The 22,684-nt window shown below is 49.8% G+C and overlaps 7 protein-coding genes across 7 annotated transcripts; 4 read left to right on the forward strand and 3 right to left on the reverse strand.

Moving 5' to 3' along the window:
* Positions 1 to 826: 826 nt before the first annotated feature.
* Positions 827 to 1,691, forward strand: VFPPC_11788 (hypothetical protein; the record flags this gene model as incomplete). The annotated part of the gene is made up of 2 exons (XM_018289867.1): positions 827 to 1,202; positions 1,297 to 1,691. 2 exons carry the CDS (start codon positions 827 to 829, stop codon positions 1,689 to 1,691), a joined length of 771 nt encoding a protein of 256 aa, XP_018136419.1.
* Positions 1,692 to 3,072: 1,381 nt separating this feature from the next.
* Positions 3,073 to 5,004, forward strand: VFPPC_17014 (bromo adjacent like protein; the record flags this gene model as incomplete). Its single annotated transcript, XM_022429055.1, has 6 exons — positions 3,073 to 3,349; positions 3,417 to 3,686; positions 3,750 to 3,880; positions 3,940 to 4,207; positions 4,398 to 4,896; positions 4,962 to 5,004. 6 exons carry the CDS (start codon positions 3,073 to 3,075, stop codon positions 5,002 to 5,004), a joined length of 1,488 nt encoding a protein of 495 aa, XP_022283939.1.
* A 1,363-nt stretch (positions 5,005 to 6,367) lies between these two features.
* VFPPC_11786 (ubiquitin supergroup) lies at positions 6,368 to 7,848 on the forward strand (the record flags this gene model as incomplete). Its single annotated transcript, XM_018289866.1, has 2 exons — positions 6,368 to 6,645; positions 6,792 to 7,848. 2 exons carry the CDS (start codon positions 6,368 to 6,370, stop codon positions 7,846 to 7,848), a joined length of 1,335 nt encoding a protein of 444 aa, XP_018136417.1.
* Positions 7,849 to 8,571: 723 nt separating this feature from the next.
* On the reverse strand, positions 8,572 to 8,895 carry VFPPC_18473 (hypothetical protein; the record flags this gene model as incomplete). Its single annotated transcript, XM_022430075.1, has 1 exon — positions 8,572 to 8,895. One exon carries the CDS (start codon positions 8,893 to 8,895, stop codon positions 8,572 to 8,574), a length of 324 nt encoding a protein of 107 aa, XP_022284922.1.
* A 1,387-nt stretch (positions 8,896 to 10,282) lies between these two features.
* Positions 10,283 to 11,011, forward strand: VFPPC_14962 (chromo (CHRromatin organization MOdifier) domain-containing protein; the record flags this gene model as incomplete). The annotated part of the gene is made up of 1 exon (XM_018292726.1): positions 10,283 to 11,011. One exon carries the CDS (start codon positions 10,283 to 10,285, stop codon positions 11,009 to 11,011), a length of 729 nt encoding a protein of 242 aa, XP_018136416.1.
* A 1,278-nt stretch (positions 11,012 to 12,289) lies between these two features.
* Positions 12,290 to 13,708, reverse strand: VFPPC_17013 (Pfs domain-containing protein; the record flags this gene model as incomplete). Its single annotated transcript, XM_018294763.1, has 1 exon — positions 12,290 to 13,708. One exon carries the CDS (start codon positions 13,706 to 13,708, stop codon positions 12,290 to 12,292), a length of 1,419 nt encoding a protein of 472 aa, XP_018136415.1.
* A 3,484-nt stretch (positions 13,709 to 17,192) lies between these two features.
* VFPPC_11783 (hypothetical protein) lies at positions 17,193 to 22,541 on the reverse strand (the record flags this gene model as incomplete). Its single annotated transcript, XM_018289864.2, has 4 exons — positions 17,193 to 17,268; positions 17,328 to 18,832; positions 18,885 to 19,407; positions 21,247 to 22,541. 4 exons carry the CDS (start codon positions 22,539 to 22,541, stop codon positions 17,193 to 17,195), a joined length of 3,399 nt encoding a protein of 1,132 aa, XP_018136414.2.
* Positions 22,542 to 22,684: the final 143 nt, after the last annotated feature.

Below are 22,684 nucleotides of genomic sequence, written 5' to 3' on the forward strand. Positions count from 1 at the left end.
GGGAGGACTAGTCCCGGCCGCCAGACAGCCGGAATATACAGCAGAAGCTTAAAGGTTCTTTCCCGCTCTTTCACCACCCGCCAATCCCCAATACGCTGTCATCTATGATCATCATTCCAATGCCAATTATGATCTACAATACCTTTTCTCTGTTTAAGTTACGCGAGACGGTATTCGGGCCATTAGTTGCATATTTTGTGAATGTACCGTTTGATAGGATGTTAAAGTAACTAACGATTAGTGGCCAACGAGGTGGAAGAGTCACTAGCTGGGTGTCTGTAAATCGTAAAGCGGGTCCACCTGGATCGAGTGTTTAGTGGATGCCACTAGGGTTTCCTATCCGACAAGTCGCTTCTGCCGCCAAAACCACTCACTGTTGATTAATTGATATATGTCTTCACCATTGCTATCTCGGGACATTATCGTCCATGTCTTTAGCCCTTTTTTATCCAGCTGTTGTCGTGTGATTCCACAGTTCTTGGCCCACACCTCGCCGCGACAGTCCCTGGACCACAATCAAGACAAGGGGCCCTGTCAAGAATGAATGTATGAACATGTTTCACCCGCTTCAAGTAGTGGCACACACAGGACCAGAACCCATGGGGCGCACTAACATCATTCTTTCAACCGCATATCAACTTCCGACAGGATCACTGCTTTGCTCTCACAGACGCGCCTGACTCCTCGCAGTCTCAACACGTCAACCGCCGTCACGCACGAGCCTCGATACCAGCAGACATCTCAGCCCACCCCCGCGATCTGGTATCAACTCGCATAGCGCAAACCTCATATTCTCACAGTTAATGATGTACGTTTCTGCATCATGATGCCTCGAACAAATACGACCGCGTCTCGCCCGCAGCCTATTGCTCCGGCTCCTGATGCTGGACGTGCACCCCCAGCCCTACGCCCTATGCCTCTGGACGGTAACACGACCCAGCTCGGTGTTTCCTCCCCATATGGCACTGGACCGCTAATGCAAACCCACCATGATCTTTATGATGGGATACAGCTTACTCGTGTTGTTGGATCTCAAGGTCGCCGGGGAATCTTGCCTAGTTCTCCTGGTCGGCCTGCCGTCCCGGCTGCTGGCGCAACAGGGCTCGTCGTTCCTATTAAGGATGCTGATGGCAAATACCCTTGCCCTCATTGCTCCAAGTCCTACCTCCACAGAAAGCACTTGAAGCGCCATCTCCTTCGCCGTAAGTCCAACTCTGAACCCCTCATACCCTGAAGAAAGCGGGCCACTTGTGCCTTGATGTGCAAGTCGTGTAGAGTAACTAACTTCCTACGCAGATACTGGTGATCGTCCTTACATGTGTGTGCTTTGCCGAGATACCTTTTGTAGAAGTGATATCTTGAAGCGCCACTTCCAAAAGTGCTCCATTCGCCGTGGAAACCCCAGCGGGGTGAGCCACTTGTCCCACCCTCAAGCTCGCGTCAGGAACCACGCTCAGGGTGGGAAGGCTGGTAGCCTTGGTAATGAAGATGACTTAAACCACCTTCATGGGTTGGACATCATGCCCTCCCACAGCATGGCTTATCCTTTTGCCATGGTTCCCTTCTCTGGCGGCATGAACAACAAGGCTGGTAACCAGGCTTATATTTCTCGTTCCGCCGGCTACGAACAAGACCGTAATGACGAAGTCCCTAAGATGCGGGTACCTCAGCCTTATGGACCCATGTTTTAAGCCCCGTAAACAGCGGATTCCATCTAGAGCATCATCCTGTTGGCCTGGAGTGAAATGCCAGGCATGGTGATCTCGGTGAACTCCCAGCCTGGCCGGAAATAGGTCGCATCAACCCCGCAACAATCAGACGCAACTTGAGGGTCATCATACTTCGAAATTATGATATCAGCGAGCATGACGCAATCAACATCTAATGACGGAAGGGCCGCCCAATTTATCTATTGGGCATATGTCATAAGCTTCTGCCGTCGGTCATGTAAGACTCTAACCGCCACCGGACTCCGCGGACTTTATGGGCCTCTCAACCCGTCCTCGCCTTGGCCTGGAATCAGAAATCGGACAACAGCTTGTTCATGCTGTTTATCCCTGATGAGGCACTCTCTGAGGCAAATATTTTGGCATCTATATTTTAGCTGGACCTGCTTCTGATTCATTCACCGGCAATCCGCATCAATAGGGCTACTAACAACCGGATATAATACCCAAACAAGGTTCAGAGGATAAACAACACGCAGATATGATACGTATGCCGGGACATTACAGCCTTTGTTAGACGGAGAAGCTGCCGATGTCGTAGGATATGGATGATGGCGATGGTGATCTTTGTGTAATATCTTGGAGTGGACCCTGTCTGGAAGAAGGCTCTTTTGGAAGTGCGCAGAAGAGAGGATTGCAGTCACAACATCGTATGACCAATCTCATAATGTCCCGTCTCATATGTCTAGCGTACAGTCGTTACAACCGCTCACTGCTACGTGGTCGGGTGTGACGTAATTTTCCTTCGGCGGTTTGGGAGCAAAATGCTCAGACCTTATGCAGCCTGTGGTGTGGTCATCGGAAAATTGTAAATAATCAGCGTGCAAGTATGTTTGATGACAGGAAATCTCTCATCCCGAGAGTTCGGCTCAAGATAGCTGCCAACTTATTCGCGTCGGAGTTTCCTTCTCCGAATCGTGGTCTTCCGCCGGCCGTTCTTTCAACAAAACAGGTATGGTAGCCCATTAGTTCTCAACCTTGCCTCTATGCCATGTGTGAAGGTGTAGCACCTTGTCGCTGCCCTGTATAATCGCTTGATGAGATGATCATCGACAGGAGTTGGCTTGAGCGTTTCTCTCTTTGTCATTTTTATGTCGTCGCATTTACAAAATAGCTTTATGACTCTCACGAAACTGCTCAACCCCCCGGTCGGCGAATACTTCGGTCATTTTTGTGCTTTGTCTCCACCATCCCACCAATGAAGTCCCTTCTACCAGGAAAGGCCTAATGTGTGCCAGCCACCGGCCAAAAGACAATTCGCATGTTCCGCCATTTCCAACAAGAGGCCTCTCTCAGGAGAACGCACAAATTGTTGTCGCAGCCTAGTGTGGTTGTCCCCACGATCATGGTGTCAAAGGTAGGAAGGCGACGCCGCGCGAAAAATCACGAGAACACTGCCGACTGTCCTTTCAAAGTCACCAGAGTATTGGTGCCCCCTGATGAAAAACTACACTATGCCACGACGCAGGGGAGAGTTGATTCTCGCGGCAGACTAGAGCGACTACAACAGTCTCCATTTGATCCTCCAGGGGCGTTCAAATCGCATCGTACGATGAATCTGTCGTATTCTATCGCGCCACACAAGCCGTGGTACGAAATGAGACGCTACAATAGCTTTGTTCGTGAGTCACTTCGTCTGCATCCTTGCGCAGCCGACAGCATAGTAACGGAACCCACTCATAGTTACAGGTGTCAAGTTTCTTGTTGATGATTTTGTGTACGTCTCCAATGACACGACCATTGAGCGACAGATGGGTACTACGAACGACCTTGATCAACTTGACTACTGGGTCGCAAAAATCCTCGAGATCAGGGCATCAGACGAGTACCACGTCTACGCGCGCATCTATTGGATGTATTCTCCGGATGACCTGCCTCGGGATGTCTTAGATGGTGATAACCTGGTTGGAGAGAGGCGGTATATCTACAGCCAGAACGAGTTAGTCGCTTCAAATCATAGTGAGTTGGCACATTATCAACTGCCCAATGTTATAGTACGCACAGCACTGACGAGCGCCTTAGTGGATATCATCAATGTTGTCAGTGTTGTCAGGAAAGCTGACGTCCACGAATTCGGACAGAAAGACGATGACAAAATTCAAAGTGGTGTGTACTGGCGACGAGCGTTTGATTACTTGACCTCACAGTTATCGGTATGACTTGTTGGGATTCGTCGAGTGTAGCGCATTATGTACGCTGACGGATCTTATAGTCGGTCGATCCAACGAATAAATGCGAGGACTCGCGAGTACCGACGACGTCTACGGTACAACTTGCGCCATGCGAAGGGCAGCTGCCTCCTCTTCGACCGACGATTCCAGTGCCCGATCAAAGCACAAATACTCCATGCACACTTAACGTTAGTGATCACTCTGCGTCGTCAGGGTGGAAAACTGGCGGCAATGCTCCGGGCAATGACGCAGCTCGCACAAATAACGATCGTCACGGTCGACGGCGACGGCGACGCAAGAAGATTATCGGTACGTAACGATGGGACAATGTGGCTTAGAATGGTTCATGAGAGGCTTTTCCCAATAAGATGTCCAAATTGCTTCTATCGCCGGCAAATCACGATCGTACACCTCTTCATGATGCCGTATTACCAACTCGAACCTTAGCCTTGAAGACATGTGTGGGAAAAGAGTGCCAATACACTAACAGCTTTGCAAGCTCCGGCATCGACATCACTTTTTCGCCTTTATCGCCAATCACCGACACAACAGAAGCTTTTGGCGCAGCTGCAAAGTGTTCTGGAAGCTGCTTGTTACGAGTTTGGAAAACGATCAATGCCCGATATCTTTCACCGACACGGCTGGGATTCCGCTGACTCGTTAGAGCTGAATCGCTGCGCCCGCGAGTTCCAGCGTTGGACTTTCTCGGACGTTGCACCCGCCAACAGGCCGCGTGATGAGCTCTTTCGCTCCATCTCCAACATCCGGCATACTGCTGTCCACCGTCTACGAGTGAGCGTGGACGACATAGAGAAATTCTACAATGATGCTGAGACACTGCTACTTCTACTCGGAGATGACATACGGAGAAGAGAAATTGCCAGGCTTCGGCAAGAGAGTCAGGCGATAATTGCAAAGGCCAAGAAAAACAAGCACCCGTCGCACTCTACGGTGGGCAAGTCCTTACTAGCATTAGCGACCAAGAAAGCCCACGAACAGTATGCGATGTGACTACCATCCACTGACGGCTAAATCTGAACACGGAGCTAATTTGTAGGGGCAGCAGCGAAAGGTGGATCAAAGGCGAGCATGAAGGCAGGAAATGAATTCGGAAGCTGACAACAGACGTATACAGTCCTGTACAGCTAGCAAGGATTTTCCGCCGTCCTCCTGAGAGTCGGGTTAAGTTTCAGTCGAGGGCAGCATTCCACCTGACGAATGTAGAATCCTAGACCCCTTTGGGGCGATTGTCGAGGGTGAGGCAATAGCTATAAAGGTCAATTTCTTATACATGCCTGACCAACGACAAAGAAAAAATCTCTAGGGATCATGCAGGATAACTGCATAGTCCAAACCCTTTGATAGCCGATTGTATGGCTACTGTCTCGAGCTGCACGACGGATTCAACCCTTCGATCTTGGATACTTATAATCTCAACTGGAAATTCCAGTGTGTTGACCTCCGCGTAGGCAGTTGGGCGGCCAAAAGGAAACCTGTCGCCAACAACGCAGTCGGAAACTGCGAAATTGGGAATACAATTGTCCACTTTACCAGACTGTGACCCCAGGGAACAGATTAGAGTTCGACTGGTCCGTTCCGTTTTAAGATTTATTCTCGTCCTAATTGATGTTTATAAGACAAAAAATCCGCGAAATATTCCTTCTCGACCTCATCCTCGTTGTTCATGGCAGAACTAGTCTGGGCCAATAGTGTGCGAATTTCTCCGGGAACTAACGAGTAAATGAGGCTCCTTGGTGCCCGATTTGAAATTTAGACTGCTATCGGCATCCCACGGACCTTCCCTCTGGTCTGACCGTAATGCCGCGGCCTTCGTCTCCGGCCTGTGACTATACACCCACGACCAGTACGTGAGCCCAACAACACCCGTTTCTAGAGTGTAGTCTGATGGCGACCTCTCCGTCGTGTCGTGTGTGAGGTACATCTTCGCCGCAAAACATACACCTCTTGAAAGTTCGTCCTGAATGTGAGGCATTTGAGCCGTTTGTAGATGAGAATCGATTCCAAAAGGCAAAGCTCGACTAATGTTCTTGCACTATTCACAAGGAGCCAATCCATTTGACTGCTGTACGAAAGCCATGTTTCGGGCTGTGGTGCCTGGGATCCAGCCCAAAGTGACTCAAGAGCACACATGAGGCCCTGCCTTGTTCACGCAGGGTACTGCGCTCTCGACGCATATGTTGCTGAGCCCAAAATGCCTCATCACCTCTGTGATCCCGCACCTCCCAGCAACGAACCATGATATTATTAACATATTTGATCCTGGCCTCGTAACTCTGAGTCCTTTGACAATCCGAGGGTTCAGGCCAAGAGGTGACATTGAAAACCCTCGAAACTCTAGCATCGATTCACGACACGCTCTTTACCATGCGGAGTGCGGAAGCGCATTGAGGCTGGAAGCCTTCCAATTAGCGATAAATTACCCCCCCACACGATTTGCAATATTCCGCCATGAGCGACGAGGGAGCAACCCCGTCACAACGAACGGCTAAGAAACTGCCTTTCAAAGCAACAGCCTTGCGCAAGGCTGCGTCGCTGCGAGCCGAGATCATAACCAATAAGAAAGAACTGGAGAGCGATGGACTCGACTTATTTCGTAGGTCAAAGGAGATGGAGCCCATAGTGGCTGCGGATCAGGAGAGGCGGCTAAAGAAGAAGCGGAGACATGACGACCAGCGTCGCAAGTCCGCTGAGTCGTCGGCCAGGAGGTTACCGAGATATACGATATGGTGAAAGCGAAATCTGGAGCATCACCTCAAGCAGCTCGGAGCGCCGTTCCCATCTCTAGTGAGCCTGTTACACAGGGCGGAGATCTGTCAAGGCTAGTATACTCCGATTTGTTTGATGCGGGTTTCATATGGCTTACACATGCTAGCGAGTTGGTCACGCCACCGGCATTGAAGTCATCGAAGCGAACACGCCTATTCTCAACACCTTCAGACCTTATACCAGACAACCCACCGTTCGCCCGATTGCTGTTGCATTCGGAGCAAGCATCAGTGGGTGGCCCGGGTGGCGACACTCTTACCCCGAGTCTCCTGCCAAACACATCCCTCGATTCTGACGACGATGACGACGATGATGACGATCTCCGGATTGCACCTAAGCCCACAAAACGAAGGGGCAGTGTCAACCCTATCGAGAGCAGCTTCATAGCAGGAGATGAGGACGATGAATTTGCGACATATATTCGCAAGGCCGAGGAACAACGCGCTCTGGACCAGGCATTGCTTGGTGTTCGTTCTGATGGAGCTGCGTCGAAGGCAAAAATTGACATTCTGGTGACGTCGATTGTTCCTGAGACTAAGCCTTGCTGTTTTAGGTTTCTCTTTGATAAGGAGCTCCGAGTAGCGCGTAATACGTGGCTTGCTCTTCAGAAACGCAAGGGAATGCTCCTGGATGTTGAAAGAGAGGATGACATTGTGCTTACTTGGCGAAGAAAGAAGGTGTATGCATTTTCCACGTTGCTAAATCTAGGCATCCGACCACAGGACAATGGACGGGCTGTGTCAGATGGAAACGACGCCAAGGGTTTCGCAAATGGTCGGACAAGAGTCCACATGGAAGCTTGGACGTTGGGTTTGTTCCGAGAAATGGAACGTGAAGAAGAGCTAAAGCGGAAAAGAGAGACTACGGAAGTAGGAGACGACGAAGAGCCAGCACCGGTAGAAGAGGAACCACCCGCTTCAGAGGTTAAGACACGAGTCATTCTGAAGGCTCGCGGCATTGCCGACGTCAAATTGACAGTCAAATTGACAGTGCGACGGACAACAACAGTTGAGACACTTATAACTGGTTTCCGCACGCAGCGGTCAATAGTGCCAGACAGAGATGTTCAGATTTGGTTTGATGGTGACCGACTAGAAGAGCATGCGACGATGGATGAGGCGGAGATTGACGATATGGACACACTTGAGGTCCATGTCAAGTGAGCTGGGCTACAGGCATGGGGTGGTAGGTAGTCACTAAACGGCGGTTGAGTGAACCATGGGAAGTGCGTATTGTACCAAGGCAGCGCATTGTTTGCTGGCAATATAACTAGGTAACACGTTCACACTCACAAGGGCCATTGGGCAGTACAATACAGCGTTATATCTATCCAGGAACCCGCGTTTGCGCATTGAAAGAGTCATATCCTTGCATCAGACCGTCGCGGCCAAAGAATTGCGAATAGGGGATTCGCACCCATTTGTGAGCGAGGGGGCCGCAAGCATGAAAAGAACCGAACATATCGAACACATTTGACGACCCCGCCGAGAGTCATTTGGCGTCCAGCCCAATTGGATATGTTTGTTTGTGGTATCATGAGCGACTCTCCATGTGGCCTCCGGAGTTTGGCCGACTGGATGCTGGGTTTCGTACGGTGTCCCTGCCATGCGGTGGCTGGGTTCATCTGTTGATACAGCCCCGCGGGAGGTCAAGGTAAAGTCAACCCGTTCTCATGGACTAAAACAAGATGACCACATTAACTGGTCCAAGAGCACACCCACCTGTACTTGCTATCACGGAGAGTAACTCACTTTTCTCAGCCAGCCTGTGACCCAACGATCGAGTCAGTGATAAGTATTGAGCTAAAGCATTCTGGAAATCGAGTGAACAGAAGGAAACGAGACAAGCCAGAATCCGCATGTAAGCCGATATGGTCAAAACAAGCTTTACACCTTTGTCTCTGCTGTCCTTATTTGAATGTTTGGCGCCCAGCGCAGACACAGGTTCTTAAATGAGCAGAGAGAAGAATCTCGGCATTGCAGGTAGTCCATCGCGGGGATAATGCCACAAAGATTCCCTGGTTGGAGGAGGCCACATACAGACCTGGCCAACACTCGTACTTGAGGTCTCGTCAACACTAGTATGGTGTCAAATGTGAGGGGGGCAGAGTGTGAAACTGTCCCTGGAGTGCCGTGGTTAATTGGTTGAGGGGCGCCGAGCGGCTGATTAGTACCGCCTTTACACGTGGAAGCCAGAGCATGGCGGATCATGTCTCAGGCAAGATTAGCCAGCTCGACCATTGAGAAACGCTGCAGAGGCGGAGAGAGCCTCTCTTGCCGGTGAGGAGCTGACTTGCGCTTTTGTCAAGGATGGACGCTGCCAGTAATAGTGTTTGCTGGTCAAATTGCATTATGGCCATATCAGGCTCGTTGGCTGGGAAAAGGTTGCACGGTCGGGGTACCGCAAGTGGCCCCTGTAAAATCCTCCCTCCATTGCCGGCGGGGTGGGCTGTCAAAGGGAAATTGTTCATTTCGCTTCGCAGAACCACATCTGCCGAAGCAAGTATCCTCACTACCATTTCGAAGTGACTATTTGAGTAGATTGGTGCCGGCACATGTTTCTTTTTCAAAGAGCGCCGTAGTGTGTGCCACGGCAAACCCGATATCTGCGACGGCAACAAGTACTGCGTCCGTGACCTGTCGAGAATGGCAGTTCAGTAGGCGCAGAATTCGCACTGCATCTTGCTGAGCCAGCTCAACGACACCTGGAGTACCCTTACTGTGGTCGCGACGTATGTCGTTTGAGCAGTTTCTCTGTTGCAGGAACTTGTTGTAATTGGTCAACAGCCCCCAATGTGAGATGCCTAGTAATAAAGTCCGAATCAAACCTGCACCTTCACATGCTCGTCGAAACTATTTTTCGACTTGTCGAGGTGTTGTAGGTTCATTCCTATGTCCCATCACGACGAATGCTTAGCTGTCCGCGTGCATCCGCTGTGGCGGCAACAAGAGTGCCATTTGACAATGTTTTACTACTCTGCTAGGCCAGTATTTTGGGCCCACACTGCCCCGGAACTGCCTTTTATGGCTTCAAGTTACGTTGTCTGCGTCATGAAGCCATGATACCTGACAGACTTACTGTCAGGGTTGACGGCATGCGGATCAAGGCTTCCGTTGCGTTCCATACTGCAGTATCCTCTGATAGTTACGTTTATTAACATTATTAGTTCAACGATGGACAAGGTTTTGGGCAATGACCAGTTTGCGTGGTCGACATCTTTCCCGGGTCAAAACTGTCAGGACGTGACGGGTATGGGTTGACAGCAACCCCATGCCCATGCAATCGTATCACTAGGTGTCTGTTACACCAATAATTACGTCATCAGCCCAGACGCAGTGAAATTTGAATAAATAAGCCAGGCCATTTCCAGCAACCGACCGGTCCCTAACTGAGAATATTAAGCAGAATCCCAAGCGCTCTCCACGTCGGCGAGAAGCTTCAGCGCTGAAGAGGCACACAATTCCCTCCCACGCATGAGAGCTTTTCGTACGAATTGTCTGGAGGCTTGACTTGGCTGAAGTCTGATTCCGACTTTGACGACCTGGCGGGCGTTTCATCTCCTGACCCAGCGCCAAAAAATCTTCGAAAATACACACCATGGCCCGTGTGGTCGACTATTACCCCTGCAGTGACGACGATCTTGGGAACATTGGGAACAGGAGGGCCGCAAATTCGAGAGTAACGCCGGCACCTGAGAAGACCATATTGTTTCCTAAGACGGATGGCCTTGTCCCCAAAGTGAAAGCGACTCCCTCAAACCGACGCATTCGCCGCCTTAACGCTGCAAAATTTGCCCCAGAGAATCCGCTGTTCAAATCATGGACCGGGGACAATAACAGCCCCTTAGAAGCATCTACCAAAAAGTCAGCTTCTCTGTTGGGACGGCGAACTGTCTCAAGGCCCAATACAGAAGAGTGTGGTGACGATGCTGAGTTGAACACTCCCTGCTCACCAACCACCTTGCCGGTTCCTAAGTCCAACAACGGTGTCCAGGGACATACGGTCCATCCATGCGATCCGACAGTGGCGTTGACGGATGAAACCGAAGACCAACTGACGGGTAACTTACGCGAAGCTGAGGCGCATGATAGCGCGGCCATGCGCTGCGAGTTAGTGGAGGACTCGCAACAGCAGGACGCTATCGAAGATAAGGGTACCTATATAGTTGAACGAATCATAAGGCACAAAGGCAACGGGAGAAGGCGCAGATACTTTGTCAAATGGCAAAATTATGCTGCAGACGAGAATTCATGGGTGACTCGTAAGGATTTTGTGGATAAGACTTTCCCTCGGCAGTACGACGAACAATGTAGACGTAGACAGTAGTCTATTGTGGCTTGAATACTGGGAAGCGCTCACTGGTGACTGCAAAAGAAAGGATAGGTCAATTGCGGGGGAGGGGCGAATTAGTAGTACATTAGTAGTGTAGAACTGCGTTTGTGGATGCCGACAAGGCTAATGGCGACCAAGCACATCCTCGTTCGTAATCCTCTCCGTAGACATGTAAGCTGTTTAGATGTTCGTCGCTTACTACTGTTCATGCGGGGCCCTTGTGTTAAAAGAGATTGATGCGGGGTGAGAATCACAGTCACCTGCAGATCTGTAAACTTTACTTGCTGTGTAAGAACGGCCACAGCATATTGTCTTGCCTTATATGTCCAGCGGAAGTACTCACATCGCTCTGACTTGACTTGTACTGTACAATGTCATGTACGGCGTTCGTTCCTTGCAGCCATATTGACTCTTTCACGCAGTTGGGGATAAAATTGCCAGTCACCTCCAAGCAGCGAAACCATCTCTATGGTGCAAAATCGAGGAAGAGTGAGGACATTGAAAGGATAGCCAAGGGTTTGACAACTGTAGAAGCCACGGAAGTCGTGGAATATCCGTGCCAAATGCATTGCTCTTCTGGCGGTGGCACAATTCAGTGACAGCGCATATTTAGGCTGGCTGATTGGCCATTTCAGGAGTCTTGTCGCCGGCCGCGCTGTGGAACAGCCAATCAAAATGCACATAGTGTTGCCTTTAGCGCTCTTCTCGTTAAGGGATGTTGGAGCCTCAGTCAGCGGGGAAGGGACCGCAAATTGGGATATCATCATCAGAGCCGTCAAAAACTCTACACGAAACTGATGACACTGGCGAGCAGCGAGTCTCCTATTTCGACTACAAAAAATACACCTCCACTTGGCGTAAAGCAGAGCTAGCGACCCAATCTCAACATGTCGATGGTTTCCGATCGCGAAATAGCAGCAGATGAATCGGACCCGACATTGCGCCCAACCCATCGTCTGAAAGATATCAAAGCTGGCGATGACAGCGTACAACTCTTGGTATCCACGAAGGATCACCTTTACGATGCAGAGAATGTGGAAGCTGGAGCGAGTTCTTGGCAAGTAATTGGCGCTTGGGACGAGTCATCAGTTCCAGAGCTCTCGAAGTTTCTCAGCAGCCGTCGGACGGCCGGAAATCGAGATCATACTGGGAGTGCTACATTTGGGGCAAGGTATGGGAGTGGATTTAAGCTGGGGACACAGAGTTCAAACAATGAATCGAGCAATAAATAAATGCTACTAAGAAAGATGGCAGCAATGATCGCGCGAGGTCTCAAATGGTCGCCGAACCGCCGGCTGAGCTCGTGATGGTTTCCTCTGCCGCCTCCTCGCTGGCAGCAACATTTCTCCTGTCCAAGAATTTGAGAGCATCCTGCAACGATACGTCTCCAAAGAGCTGCAGTCCTCTGTTACGCACAGTTGCCTTCTCCACACGTAACGGGGTGCCATTTGACAGAATCATCTGGTTCGCATCATCGCCTGCTTTGACACCTCGGATTCTATGAACTTTTTGCGATGCAGGTTGAGCTGTACGTCCACCTGAAGAGTTATTGCGAGAACGACGTGCAGTGGTGTGTTGTGTTTTCTGCATCACTCCCTCGGCTTTTGCTTCCGACTCCTCTGTCAACGGTATGATTGAAAGGAATTCTTTGGCGTATGCCGCCGCCGCAGCGGCAGCGTAGGATTGCCACTGATCATTTTTATGCGAGTCTGCATAATCCGAAATTCCGCGAATAACGATGCTTGAGCAGCTTTCCATCAAGCCCGCCGCCTCCATTTCAAAACAGATAACCCCAAGTTCCTTAGTCAATAGATCCCTTGTTTTCGCGTCCCTCATAACTTGATTCGCAGAGGCTATGGTTCCGTAGTGAACGATTGGGTCTCTATTACTGCGTGCTTCCCGCCGTAAGAGTCTTGACTTGTTGCAGAGACTACAGTTCTCCGTCATATTAGGTATATGTTCGTGGCTGCTGTCAAACAGCAGATCCAAATCGGCACCGGGATCGGCAAATCTCGCCCTACGCGGATTAGGATCCATCAGTTGATCGACATATTTGGATATTTGGCTTGGGGATATTTTGTGCTTTGCTTGTAATGCAGTGACGGCTGTCATGAGGCCCTGGGACGGTGTGCGAGGAAGACCTATCCGGTGCAACTGACCATTCCTCACAATCTTTCCAAGGTCAATCTGAAGAACTTTAGTACTGACAACAACATCACCGAGCCTTATGTCAACTTTCCCTGGGGCGCCGCCACCAGTACCAACCAGCAGCCAAAAGTGTATCGACGCAAATGTTCGTCGCATGTTCGTCGCCACAACCGCCGCGTTGTTCGTCCCATAACTCTGTGCAGGGAGGCACGCCAGGACAACATGGTGTTCGACAATCGTACCTAGAGTGTAGGTGTTGGTATCACTGCGGGGTTGATAACAACGCTCGTGAATGTCGTCCAACATGCCCTCAGCTGCGGCTAACTCGTCGGGCAGCGCACAAATCCAACCGATGTGATACTTGTCGTGAGGGATAAAGGTGGTATCGTGATGCTGTTCATCTTGTCCGTGCTTTCTGCCATCTTTGTCTCGCTTCTGTCTTTTGTGACCGTTCGTCTTGGGGCATGGTGCGTCATTGTCACTGCAAGTTCTCTCGAAGTCTCGTTGGCCCCTCGTTCTTTTCGTCTCTGTCCTTCTGTCCATGTGTCTCCAGCATTGATCCAATGATGCTGTAGCAAAACATGCCCTTACAAGAACCAAGACATTGACTTCGTATATTTTTTATGAGGGTGACAATTCATTTGTAGCCCCGAAATACGTGATAGTATATTGGGTAGCTTGCCGGGTCGAACAGCTGCTTATGTCTACGACCAGCCTGTGACCACTCACTGCACCAGTTGGGCCACAACAATCCCGCACGATGATTTGGCGAGCACCTGCACACCAAGGGGCCTGCCCGTCATGTGGAGGATCAAGATGCATGATTGGGCTACGACATTCCAAATAGCTTGTAAGGGGAGTCTACCTACTATTGCGCAAATTGCCACCCATTGAGCGCTTCATGAAACAGATCTATGCCAGGTCTGGGAGGTTGGAACCTCGAAATATGATGTCGAGTCCTCATTGGCGTCAGCGACACAGCTTACGTCAACTTATTTCGGTGCCAGCTATGTCGTCCAACCGGGCGGCTATGGGTGGAATGTGATTGGCGGTTGTCAGTGCTAGGGCAAAATGACACCAGCCAAAGCTTGTGCTTCCTCGCCACCAGATCTTAAATCCTCTTTAGATTCTCTCGCCAACAGCAATTCTCCGTTTCATTCGCCACTGCTTTGCGACGAGGTATATGATTTATGAACCTCAATACCTACCTTTAACCTCGGACTTAGACCAATGCAGAAGGGTAAAATGCTGCTGCGTTGGGACCAAAAGAATTTCGATCATTTGGGGTTAATCGCACTTCCCTGTTTGGTGGTGGATTGAAGATTGGTCGTACCCGAAGACGTAACCACACTCTTCCTGCCAGAAGCTACTTCCGTTTGCTTTTGCCGGTACCGGGCGAGTACTCGCAGCGACGGTCAAGAATGGCAGATCCTTTGAGCATTAGCGCCTCAGTGCTTGCGGTCCTCACAGCCGCCATTCAGTCGACGAAGTCGCTCTATGAGGCTGTGAAACGTTTCAAGGATCGCAACAAAACTTTACGCAGGCTTCAGGATGAGCTTGAGGATCTTGGGAATATTCTGAACTCACTGAAAGAAGCAATTGACGCTGAAGCGTCGGTGATGGCGCTTCTTCAAGGTCCTCTTGACCGATGCAGCCAGGTGTGTCGCGAGTTCGAGCAGCAGATGAAGGTATTCACTGGAAAATCGAAGACAGGCTTCCGAGATTGGACTAAAATGGAGTTTATGAGAGGCGATATCAATGATTTTATAGACACTATTTCGGGGTATAAGTCAACGATCTCAGTCGGCTAATTACCATGTCAGTCACATTTTCTTGTGTCCTCTTGACTCTGCTGACAACTTTGTAATTAAGGCATACATCTAAAGTCTCCCACCAAGTTCTTCAACAGTAAAACGAGATGATACATGATACAGCATATAATCTTGAGCTACATCTGCAGCGAATAGACGAGAAAATGGCCGAGCTTACAGTCGAGGATACGAGTACGACAGGTGTGACAGTTGATCTGAATGACGAGAGGGAAGTGACCCAACAGTGCCTTCGTATTTGTGAAGATGCGAGGACTTTTATCGAAAATTTGACAAATCGGGAATCGACTCTACTGCATGACGCACCCCCGGCCGCAAGTGATGATGGCCAAAGCTGCTTTGAAGCACAATTGTTAACACGCCAGGCTCTGGATGACAATCGAGACCGCCTCGCAGCGATCAGTGGCCGTCTTCAGGAACGTCTTCAGAGCCTACTCTTGGATGATGGCCCTCAAAGAGACGAGGAGAGATTGAAGTTACAGGAAGACATCAACATTTCGAAGCAGTGTCTCGAGGTGTGCAAAGTAGCTAAAGAAGTTTCCCACCAGAAGATTTACAGAATTGGGGAAGTCGTTGCCGATGGTGACAGCGATCAAGTGGTGGTGACGACCTTGGCGGATCTGTTCGACGTTAAGAAGGCCTTGTCTAAAGGCAACTCGGTGCAGCTGATTGGCTCAATGACAGATGAAACTCTTCAGCACATGGCTGAGAAGCGTTATAATAGTCGGTTTGGAGCGTTAGCCATCGATTCTGTTCGTTCTCGAGCCGACCCGTCTTCTGGCCTCGATACTCACAAAAGTAAGCAAAGTTATCCTCCTCAGCCAAGGAATGACGAGCAGCCGACCGGGTCGGACGCGAGACGTAGTCGGCCATCTCCCAACGAGATGAGAAAACGCTTGGCGGATGACGGCAGGAAATGAGGAGGAAATCTACTTGCGAAGAGGATTTGACAGTGCGGATACTAAACAATTTAAGACTCATTATTTTATATGTTGCCTCGCAGTCCGTCACTCGTGCGGTCTACAAACAGTCGCAGTCGTAGAGACTTATATCCGAAACATGGTGTTGGAACGATGTCTCAGTAGCTTTGGGTGTGAACCTAAGAGCCGATGCATTTTCACTGTGGCAGCTTTATGGATTTGGTGATTCAGTGGATTGGCTCGTCGGTTACCGACAAATAATTTCGCGAGGCCTTCAGAGTTTTTGGTACCGAGCATAAAATGACAATAGATGGATCATGCGACAATATGTGCAAGGAGGTTTGCGTTTTATATCACGGATTTCTTCCCTCATCAACAGAGTGATCGCCGTGCCCACCGACCCGCTCAGCATGTGTGGGAAGCTTTGGATCTTCGCATAAGGCCCTCTGATAGTCATATCTACGTTCTAAAACGAGTGGTGAGCTCTCGGTGGCGCTTGACACAGTTTGAAGCCCAGTTGACTCCACTGGAGCCGCGTCGCCATCCGCAAGAAAACCATTCTCCATATCCTCCACGCCACTTGAGCCGGGGAGGAAAAGATCACGAACTCAGATCGAGGATAGTGTGAATAATTGTGAATTGCTCTAGATTTGTAAGTTTTTCGGGGATTAGGCATAGTATCGTATGGCGCGTTGATTCCCGTAATGCGAGTGCTCAGCGTACTATAGGACACCATGCAGATCCTTGCTGTAGCTCGAATGCTTAGTTCGGGAGTATTCTGGATAGCTTTAATAGCTAAGACTATTTGGACCTCTTTGCTTGATGAATCCATAATATTTGGTGGAGAAATACGATTTTGAAGGAGGACTGGTCCATTTACCTAGTGAAAAGTCCAGGCTGCTTGTGGAGTACGTTATGCACGTCTTCAATATTGAACATTTCAATACGAGGTCGTATTGAGTACTGAGTACTGAATGCAGTACTGGTCTGCACACAGCCTACTCTCGCCGCATCTTAGAGTCGAAAGAGCATCTCGCTCGACTTCAGACCGCCATTGTCTAGACAGGAACGCGGTACCCAGATCACTTTTCCTCTCCACCGCCGTCATGCTGTGCCGGAGAGACACCACCGAAACCAATGAAATTACCGGGGTTGGTCTCATAGCGAGCTTATATTCTCGAGCTGTGGACTTTAAGACGAAAGGCCACGAAAGAGAACACTCTATGCTGCAAATTGCTAATCACAGCCCAAAGAGCTATGTATGGAGGCCCAATACGTCTAGCTCGTGTCGTCGTCCTCATCAGACAATAGAACTTCGGATTTCATGCTTCCCCACCTGCGAACCATCGATTCCCTATGTGGAGATTGTTAGAGCAACAAGACTACGCAGAGAAGCAAATGCACCTGACTTACGGAGCCTCTTCGACCGTACTGAAGTTCCGACTGCGGAGAAATCTTATAAATCGTTCCACGGTTCTCGTTCTCTTGAAGACAGCCATAACATCTCCCCTTGGGGCTCCACCTTCTGTGGAGGCTACGGTAGTGTCCTTCATGATGAGATGCACGCGCAATGACTTTACGCTGTATTTAACTTCTGCAATATCCTTCAGCCGAACATCGAAATCGATAGGCTTTCGCAACAATCCCCACTTTACTGGATTTGTGTCTGTGAGAACCTGATGCTCAAAATATTGTTTGTCCTCCACCCAACTCCAGTACTGCGTAACCGACTCGGCACTTGTAAAAAATCGGGTCTTGACTTGGAGAAGTCTCCAATCGTTCTTCGTCACCGCCTCTCCGGTATACGAGTCTGCGTCAGAGAGTCCTTCAGTGTAAAACTCATCACGAGCGCTCTTATCTTCAAATGTTATCTGCTGCAGGTGATGTATAGCCTGCGCCTCATGCAGCGTCTCTGCCGGTGAAATTGTTGACGTTTCAGCCACAGTGCCATTTTTGGTTATTCCATGAGGGCCGGTACACGCATTACTAATAACATCCGAGAGCGACCTGCGCGTGACTCGATTTTGGGACAGATCCATGGTTGGTAACGACCCAGTCGACTGCCCTGGGGTACCAGAACGGTTCATGCCGCCATGTTGGGTACTCTGACCGCTTCGTGACTGCTCGTCAGACGGAGAGGCAGTTACTGGCTTCGCATTGAGCAGGGAAGCGCCACGACAGCTTTTACGACTCCATTCGCAATTCCCACACCGTCGGAAACTCCTGTCTTTGAGTTTGATACAGTCTTCAAATATGCCCCAATTCTTCTCGCAGTATTGGCAACGCTGATCCATGACATCTCCAGTAGCCTGAATCATGCAGGAAATGACCTTGACTCCTTCCGGATCGGACTGGTTGGAAATGGCAGTTAAATGGCTTTGATCGAAAGGGCGTCCTCGTCGAATTCTGACTGGCCTCAAGACGGCATTTTGCAAGATTGTATCGACACGTTTGTCATCCCACTGGCCAACTGGCTCGATATTTCCGATGAAGCTGCCATCAGCATCGTTGACAGAGACAACAACGGTGTTTTCAGTATTATCCTGGTGGCCCTCGCGAGCAGTTATCGAATGTCCCGCAAAAGGCAGGGTGCCTGCTGCAGGCGTCACATTGCTCGTCAGATGGCCTGTGGCAGTGCTGCCAACAGCGTCAAAGAAACTACCATTGATAGAGTAAGCGGCCGCATTATCCTGCTGGTTTATGTCTCCGTCAGGGTCAGGTAATTCGTCGCACTGTTCTCGAGAGGACCGGAGCGTGGTGTCAAACACATCTTGTCGTCGCATAGGCCTGTCCTGTTCGTCAACGGCTCGGGGGTCAGAATTGCTTTGGCGCTTCTTTGTCGAATATTGTTTTGTGCTCGAGGAGGCGTATCGTTTTCGTTTGCGCACATCGCCTTGTACGACCGTTGTCGGCCTGTCCTTGAGATAAATGTCAACTCCGCAGGGTCTAAGCAAGCGGGGAGGTCCGTACCCTGTGAGGTCTGTCCAGGTCCTTGGATGCTAGTCCGTATTCTGGTTCCGCATCGGTTGTCTGATCGCTTACGAGCACATCGCCCGGCAGATACTGCTGCCGCTTCTCGAGGGGAAGTTTTTGGAGCGATCTTTTGACGACAGCAGGGCCTATTGTGGGAATCAGCTCGTCCGATAACCTTTGCAATACAGACTCGACCTGGATCTCGTATTCGTGTTCTGCGTCTGCACGACCGCGATCTTTTAAGACTTGCAACTCGCCAGAATATCTCACAATATCATCTTGAAGCTCTTTTTCGTCGCCAGACTCTCGTCCAGATTCTAGTAGCTCACGAAGGCATCGAAAACGTTCCGCTATTTGGTGCTTTTTGTTTGCAACATTCGCATTGTATGCGTCTTCCGGAGTTTTGATCTCTGCGAAGGCGGTCGCACACTCTACAACAATGTTCCTACTGCGCTGGAGCTTCAACGTCGCAGGTGACGTGTCTGACGTTGTCATCAAGCTTGACGTTGGATCGTTGGAGCTGTTGCTGTTCATTAATAACGACTTTTTCCAACCCACCGCTTCCAATTTTCGAATAATACGAAAGCGGATGATAAGTCGGTACGAGTCTCGGCAGGCGGTGTATGTGCAACATCGGCTACTGACCGGAGTCAATGCACCAGCAGAAGCATGGAGATTCGGGTTCCGAATGTAACACAGCCGCTAAAGCCGTCGCAAATAGTTCCGAAGAGAATGCACTGAAGTCAGAACCGCCCTGGCGAGTCTAATTGAGGCTTTCTTGTTGTAGAGAGTGGTGGTATGAATCATGTGTGAATCGGTTGCATGAAAGAAAAATTGAAAACTAATGCCCAATTCCTGTCTTGAAAAAGGAGCTTAGGGTGGCAGGCACATCTCTCGCATTGGCCCAACTGACGAACCTCTGTGCGCGAAAATACCCCCACACCGGACATTTATTGAGACCCGAACAAGTGGGTCCATTCATGCAGTGCAAAAAACATCAGCACAGAGGGCCACAGGCTTGATACGCACTATTACAAACAAACCAAAAAATTCAAAAATCCATTGTCTCAGGCCCTGACTAATGCTCAGCGTCACGCAGACATGGAGTTTCAGCTCCCCAAATATGTCCAGTTGCACAGTATGGGACATGGTTTTCATGCTAGTAATGTGAAGTATGCCTTGGTGAACAATTTTGGGTGCCGGGCTAAGGAAATTTCTTTGGGAATGATTGACCACTCAGCGCGGGTCGCTTCACACACCCAGTGCACCACCCGCGTCGCCTTTGGCGGAATTCCAACTGACCATTGCGCCTTGTCTCAACCTGGCATTGGCGGCCCCCTGTCGCGCCCAGACGCGTTATTCAGGGTCTAAAGCCCCTACATAAAGTGTGAAGAAAAACATTTCGACTTGGTGTTGTCGCGTTATGATGCAGGTGTGTTCGATGTAGCAAAATGCGCTGGCTCGCAACATTGTGTCTTGTTACCAGAAACATCTCCAAGGTCTGTGCTTTCCGTATCCGGGAGTACCTGGGCTTACTGGCTGTAGAACAAAGCATCCATACCTGTGTTCGGCCATCCGAAAGGTTCAAGTTGATGCCAAATCATAACTGCCGGCAGGGCTATGTGATCTTGCGCAACTGCACCAACTTGCCCAATCTTGTCCGAATTATGGTAACAACGGGCTGTATTGTGCAACGTGAAGCTCTCCAACGCAATGCGCGTTCGACTGAGTTAACAAGTGGAAATTGTGTTCCGCAATAGCGAATGAAGCGTAAACGGCGTGCAATAATAATGCTTTCGAAGCAATGTATGCGGCATGCAGAGCAAGACGATCCATTGCTTCCAAACCGCCTTTAATGTTGTGTCAACAGTGGCCAAGCCACGTTATGTTTGTCTACCTGGCTGTTATGGTGATTATGCCGCAGTCCCCTAGGATCTTTGAATAAGCTCTCCAATACGGCCCTATAAATCTTCACAAAATTTCTTGCATATGTCAACTGGTAACATGACAAAAAGAGTGGCAAGTGGTGCGGTTGCCGAGCCACGCATCGGTTAGATAACTCAGGTGCACGGTGATGTGGGGGTATAAAATTGCCAACATTCATACCGTACTATATATACATGCTTAGTTAATAGTTTACCAACTATCGACGAAAACAACTTCATTATCCAGCTGGCCGCCTCTCTCTCTCCAATAAGCCCCACACGATCCCAAAATAAATCCCTGAACAGATGGCACACGACTACTCGTGCCACGCCCCACTTTATTTGGAACTCGTAGAACTCGCACCACCTAAAGGTGGTGCTGGACACCCATATAACCAGATCACCCAAATAACCACTTTTTGCACTTACCTTACTAGAATCGCTTCAACAGCCGCCTACCACCTTCAGAGTCCACTACTTCTGCTCTGTCCAGTCTTTCGGAGGCCCTCCATTTACGGGCTTCTTTTGCCGCTTCTTCAAATACACGTTTGCGGGCGTTGAGCGCCTTCAACTCTGCCGCCTCGACCATCCTCCTCGCCTTAGCCAGTTGGTCTTCCTCCCTCTGCCTCACCATCTCACGACCCTGCGCCACTGTTAACACCCCTCCTGACTGTAATGGACTATTCTTCAAAGCCTTACGTTGTTGCGCGAGATGCTCAGCCATTTTGGTTCTCCCTAGATCCCTCTTGGTTTGCATAAGCTCCGTGGCTAAAGACAGCGATCCTCTGATAAAGCGACTCATTTCGTAGCGAAGATCAGGGTCAAGATTCTCATCTTCCCTGATTAATCTCGTGACCTTATCAGCCACCTTGTTCATTTGACGAAGTGTTACTGGAGTGCTAAATGGTGAGGACTGTAATCCACTGAAGGGGGGAGATGGGGTACCCTCGGGCTGCCGAGCGGCTAAGATTTCGAGGACTGCCTGTGGATTGAAGGGATGGATCCCAGTTTTCTTAAATGCCGAGCGTATTGTACTCTCTTTAAATGCCTGATCTCGCACATTGCCTATGCAAGACAGGAACTCAAGCTTTCCAATATGGACAAGTCCATCTCGAACCATGATATCCAGTGCTTTTGCGTGGTAGTGCTTCAGTGGTTGAAAGACTGCGACGTCAAGAGGTTGGAGGATATGAGTAAGGTTTGGGGGCATACCAAAGGGGATGATATCATGATCATCACAGTACTGGATAAACTGCTTCGTATGGTGGGAGCCGTGACCATCCAAGATAAGGAGGCGCTTCTTTCCAAGGCAGCTCTGTGCTGACCACTTATTGAAGTGCTCAAGCCACTCAAGACTTATCTCATCGTTTGAATAGCCACTAGGAGTTGGCCTGATGGCAGCATTTTCATCAAGACCAGGCACGCCATACCACTTGGCCATGTGCATCTGCCCCGAAAGAATGAGAAAGGCTGGGAGCACACGCCCTCCCGCAGAGATACTCTCAATCGCAGTGGCAGACTCTCTGTTCTCAGGTAACCCGAAATAATGAGCCCTCTTCCGTCTTGTGACAATGACTTGGTCCTTTCCAACCCCAATACGGAATCCAGTCTCATCCATATTCCAGATGTCTTCCGGGGGAATCCCCTCTTCAATCAGGATAGTAGAGAGTCGTTGGAAATAGGCATTGACCCTTTCTAGGTCTTCAGAAGCCTGGCGATCCGAATGCATCTTCTTTTGAAGCCTTTTACTATACTTGTGACGTTTCAGAAAGCGTGCAGTCCACTTCTTCCCAACTGTCAGAGATTCCCCCGCTCCAGACCGCTCTTTCAAGATTGTATTTGCCGCATCAGTAACAAACTCAGTACGCACTG

This window comes from Pochonia chlamydosporia, assembly GCF_001653235.2.
Source record: "Pochonia chlamydosporia 170 chromosome Unknown PCv3seq00019, whole genome shotgun sequence".
NCBI lineage: Eukaryota > Fungi > Ascomycota > Sordariomycetes > Hypocreales > Clavicipitaceae > Pochonia > Pochonia chlamydosporia.